General features: G+C 31.9%; 1 protein-coding gene across 1 annotated transcript; it reads left to right on the plus strand.

The window, feature by feature from the left end:
- The first annotated feature begins 498 nt into the window (after nucleotides 1-498).
- Nucleotides 499-3,343, plus strand: LOC131043349 (peroxygenase). Its single transcript, XM_057976547.1, has 5 exons — nucleotides 499-689; nucleotides 790-939; nucleotides 2,130-2,215; nucleotides 2,592-2,812; nucleotides 2,914-3,343. Exons 1-5 carry the CDS (start codon nucleotides 584-586, stop codon nucleotides 3,059-3,061), a joined length of 711 nt encoding a protein of 236 aa, XP_057832530.1. The 5' UTR covers nucleotides 499-583; the 3' UTR covers nucleotides 3,062-3,343.
- The last annotated feature ends 2,242 nt before the right edge of the window (nucleotides 3,344-5,585 follow it).

Consider the following 5,585-nt stretch of genomic DNA (forward strand, 5'->3'; position numbering starts at 1 on the left):
GGTTTCCTTCCAATCACAGTTCATTTCTTGCACGGAACTGTTTTGCTGGCACATCATGTCAGCCTGGCGTCTTTTAAGGCTCCACATTTCACATTATGACTTCATAGATCTTCTCAATATTCCATTTCACATTATGACTTCATAGATGTTCCTGTATTCAACTCTTCTCCTTGTGTCTGTTTTCAACTTCACTCATTACATTTCAATACTTTAAGAAGACAACCTGCAGCCATTGGCTATCTATTCATAAGTTCTTGCAATACTATCAAAAGACGTAAGGAAAAAGAAAAGGAAAACATGGCAATAACTAAAATTTGTTTCAAATTTTCCAAAACTAGAAAAAATGAACGTTTTCTTCCTTTGAGTACAGGAATAGATGATAAAAACAATCTTTACCTACACGTAATTACTTTCTCACATGATTTCATGCAATAAGTTGCACCTAATTCGATACTTTTGTTTTGCTATATAATCCCATTTTGTTTTTGATCTATTTGGTCCCGATTTGTTTATGCATTTCCTCACTGTGATCTTATCTTAAGCATAACTATTCTTTGTTGTGGAGAAAAGAGGAAGCTGCAATATGGAGCCACCATCAGAGAGATCCTTGGAAACAGTAGCTTTGCTTGCCCCCATTACTGCTCAGAGAAAACTGAACACCCATCTGGATGAACAAATGCCAAAACCATGTATGTTTCAATTCTACACTATTCAAACAATCTGTTTATTCATGCTTTTGGCTCAGTGAGATCATATATGTATTCATGTTGGTTGGGTTTTTTTCATTAGATCTTGCAAGGGCTTTAGCAGCAGTTGATCCAAAGCACATAAATGGATCTCCTGACCACCAAGACAATAATATGACTGTCCTTCAACAGCATGTTGCTTTCTTTGATAAGAACAAGGATGGGATTATCTATCCCATTGATACCTACAAAGGTCCTACATCCTTTCTCTTCAGTTTTGCATACTCAAATCAGTTTACTGATAAGTAATTGTATGAGTTTTTTTTAATCAATGCTTTTATTATAAGAATAATGTGAAAGGTTGATATAACATCTATAAAGTTATTTTAAAATGTTTGTAAGAAAAATATATAGTAAAATTTTTATGGTTGTTATTAAAGGGGTGTATTTTAATTGGTTTAATTTTGTTTGGTAGGATTATGATTGTTTTCATAATTATAGCATTAACTCATATTGAAATTTTTTAAAGTTATGATATAGGTTATCATAAAAATAGATTATGATTTGAAAGGTTAGATATAACTTATCTATAAAGTTATTTTTAAAAGTTTGTTTAAAAAAGTATTTATTGTAAAAATTTAGGTTTGTTATTGAAGGATTGTATTTGATGGATTAACTTTATTTGGTAGGATGATGGTATGTTTCTTAATTACAACATTCATTAAGTTTGAAATTTTTCAAAGTAATAATTGAAGTAAATTCTATTTTTGATGGCTTTAACAAATATTTTTCCTTTTTGTAACAACATAGCCAAAGGATGATTTTTAGTTTAAATATATGCTCAAATAGTATTATAATTTACTAAAAAAAACCCAAATGTCAATATCTACACAATCTGATTATTTGTTTTTATATATGATTTTAAACTTGTATATTTTATAAATAATCAAAAGATAATGAATGAAACAACACAAAAAACTTACTTGATTTTAACGTGCTACCATTGTTTTTTTCACTATAAGTTTATTGTGGTGTTCAATAGTTTCCTTAATTTCTCCTCCTATTCTACATTTTATTGTCTATCTTTAAGATGTGATGATACAATTTTAAATTTTGCCTGTTAATGGTATCAATTAGATTGCATAGGTACTTTCATCCCTATTCATCTTTTAAGAATATTACAAAATTATGGATAAGAATACATCTAGACTAGAAATCATCCTTTGGATAAACAATTATAATCAATGAGATCTTGTTTGTTAAATTTTTCTAATGGTTGAACCTAGTCCAATCATGCCAATCTTGGTGGATGACATAATCAAGGAATATGCCATCATCCTCATCAATTGTGTTAAAAAAGTTGAGATACAATTATTTGATAATTACTATTATTTTAAAAGAAATGAAACTAATCAACTATTGATTTTTGTGTGTTATATACAGGTTTTCGTATGATAGGATTTAACATTTTTCTCTCAATCCTTTCTGCAATAATTATCCATGTTGGATTCAGCTTTGCTACTCAACCTGTAAGTATATTTCATTCTTTCAAATTAAATTTCTTAAAACAATAATTAAATAAGTAATATATATAATGTTGAATGTTTAGAGCTAGAAATCTTACTTAATTGTATAATTAGCTTTGACAATAGTTGGTGAGCTTATTTCCTCAACGTTTTGGATCAGACTACATGATCCATCATCAGAAAGAAGAGAGAAATAGAAGAGAACGTCTCAATGTTTGGGATCAAACGTCATGATCCATCATCAGAAAGAAGAGAACAAGAGAAGAGAATGTAGAATAAATAAACTCACACGACTATTACCAGAAACTAATTGCACAATTATATTATGAACTGCGAAATATCTACAGTCTCCTTACCTTTTTCCACCTTTCATATATAGGGATGGATACCTTCACTATTGTTGCCAATTTACATAAGTAACATTCACAAAGCAAAACATGGAAGTGACTCAGAGACTTATGACACTGAAGGCAGATTTGATCCAGCCAAGTTTGATGCTATTTTTAGCAAATATGCCCGTAAACATCCTGATATGCTCTCCTTCTGTGAGATGCAGGCCATGGTAAAAGCAAATAGAAACTTAAATGATTTTTTTGGATGGTAAGTCACATTAATATTAGAACTCTCAATAGTTTTTTGTTGCTTAATGTTTAGCAATTTTCCAGATATAATTATAAGATCAAACTATCTGGTGAACACAGGTTTGCAGCCGAGTTTGAATGGATTTTCATCTATATGCTGATAAAGAACAAGAAAGGTTTTATTGAAAAAGAACAAGTCAGGGCAATGTATGATGGCAGTTTGTTTGAAATTCTAGAGAAGAAGAACACAAAGCCAAAGGGACAGTAATATATGGAGCTTGAAGCTGGACTGAGATTATAGATTGTATATATATATATATCTATATCATCTAGATTTGCTGGTTTGATAAGTTGTTATAGGAGTGAACAACTCAAACTCATCTAATTTCTTTATAATGCTGATAAATAGATTTATAAGTGCAAATATGCAACATCAATATGTTTCCCTTCTTAAGAGTTTGGTGAGCTATCAATTATGTAATTTGTATAGCCCATTTATATTTCTGTTAATTGATGTGATGATAAAAAAATATAACTATTTTATGTTTATCTTTTTATTGGAATATAAGGTTTATGTTTATATAAATTACTTTGTGGTATTCTTAATCAAATAGATTGTTGGGAGTTCTTTTTATAAGTTGTTAAGCATCTTGTTAGTGTTGAAAAATTTCAAAAGCTAATATTTTGAAAAGGTTTTATAAAATTTATATTGTAATAAATCTTTTTTATATCTTCTAAATATTAATATTATTTTCACATCCTGACGTTATCTAGGCAACAATAATTTAATATTGTAATATTTATGTTTACAATTTTTTTTAATACTTTCTATGTGTTGTAAGTAGAGATTTGAAGGGCACAAACCCTTGTACAAAAGGCCTGAATAAAAAAGAAAGAAAAGAGGAAACTAGGCTCTTGATCCTATACAAAGATGCTATAAGTCAAGGAAAAACAAGACCAATTGGCCAAAAATAGCAACTAAATAACACAAGCAAAAAAGGGGAATAGTGGTAGGAAAGCTCCAAAAAATGCAACAAGTAGATGAAAGAGATGAGAAGGGGTGATGAAATAGTCTAGGAGACATTAGCATCCAAATTCTCTAAACAAGGGCGAGTAGGGTTATGCCCCCATGAAGATCCCATTAGTATATACAGAGAGAGCCATAGATTGCTGAGGAGAAGGGTGGTCATCCATCACATGAGAAGTTAGGAGTTGGTCTAAAGCCAAAGCTTAATTAGGTTATGAGGCCAAGGCACACAGTTCCTCAAAATGGTTTAAGAGACATTATATTCATGCCACAAGTTGAAGAAAGATCATCATCGTGAGAGGATTCATCCAATGGATAATTAGGAGCATGAATATTTAAGAGCCCTTACAATGTGAGAGAGGACAATCTATAGTTAGGTGACTTTAATGCAGAAGTATTGACAACATTTGAAGAGGAGAGACTCATAATCTAAAGGTTGATTCCAAGGCCTATTTCCAATCAACAAAAACCATACCCCCCTGAAGAGGCTTGGAGATGTCAATATCCACCAAAATATGAGAAAAAGTAGAGTGCCCCATGTAGGAAGTGAAATCATTAATTTTCAATAAGTGATCATTAGAGGTGCTTATGCCCTCATAATATGTTCAAACTCTAAAAACTACACAAGAAAGTTTGGAAGTCTAACCTACACCAGACACACATTTACTTGCTCAGTAAAAGGGTTAAAAGAGGTTGATTAAGTCTTGATGGGGAGAGACTACTCCTCCAATCCCATACCTTACCCAACACAAAAATTTTGTCCTAAAAAGACAAAAATGGGGAAATTAAAAAACCTTCCACATAAGGGAAGATCTCAGTCTAATTACCTACAACAAGAGGTCTCCAAGAATTAAATATTAATTTATGAATACTAGGAAGAGAAGGACAAATAATGGAGAATTCACACATGAGACCCCTACATGGTAGATGTCCTTTTTTTTATCATATGGGTATGTGCACAAAGATGGTGGTTAGAAAAGTGGACACCACCCCCCCCAAAAAAAACAAGCAGCGCATACGCAACTCTAAAATTTGAAATCACCCCGTATGCACTTAGGTCTTTAGGAAAGTGAGTGCGTACATGCTCATAAGCCCTAAGAAACCGTGTATATGGTACCTGTCAAAAAAAGTTAAAAAAAAATACTGGGTCTTATTTTCCCGTGATCACGACGTTTTTTCCTCCATTTCCTCCACGAAACTGCAAATGGGTTGCCTCATTTCTCCTCCTGACGCTATGGATCAAGATTAGTTTTTCTTAATTTTTTTCTTTCTTTCCCGTTTATTCAATTGGTTTTACGTTTTGAATTTAATTTCGTTTATTTTGATTAGGTTTTTTTATTTTTTGTTTCAAAAACCAGATTCTGAATTGTACCTCTTGAAAATCCCAAAGAAATCCCACAAGATACATCTCCAGCTCCTCCTTTTGACCGTACACCTGAAACACAGGAGCAATTGATTAATCAGTTAGGGAAAAACATGTCTAAAATAAATAGACTGATTAATAAATTGAAAACATCTAAGCTTGAGCATCATAAATCCCTCGCCACTAGCCTAGAAACATTAGCCAGTGGTGCCACAGCCATTTCCACACAAATTACAAAATGGGGAAACTTTAGAGATAGGTATCATCAATACTATGTTGATGGGTTATCATACGAGCGAGTGAAAAAAAATAAATTAGTAAACAAAAAATATGTGCCCTTTTTGTTGATCCTAAAACTGGTGAGTCGTTACCTCTTAATGCAAAGAGGTTTCCCATACATTG

Source organism: Cryptomeria japonica, chromosome 3 (genome assembly GCF_030272615.1).
Source record: "Cryptomeria japonica chromosome 3, Sugi_1.0, whole genome shotgun sequence".
In the NCBI taxonomy this organism is placed as follows: domain Eukaryota; kingdom Viridiplantae; phylum Streptophyta; class Pinopsida; order Cupressales; family Cupressaceae; genus Cryptomeria; species Cryptomeria japonica.

Excerpts from the sequence above, each read along its gene's own strand:
- LOC131043349 (XM_057976547.1), top strand. The coding sequence starts at position 584 with ATGGAGCCACCATCAGAGAGATCCTTGGAAACAGTAGCTTTGCTTGCC. Across the intron at positions 940-2,129 it reads TCCCATTGATACCTACAAAG|GTTTTCGTATGATAGGATTT; the intron begins GTCCTACATCCT and ends TGTTATATACAG. Across the intron at positions 2,813-2,913 it reads TTAAATGATTTTTTTGGATG|GTTTGCAGCCGAGTTTGAAT; the intron begins GTAAGTCACATT and ends TGGTGAACACAG.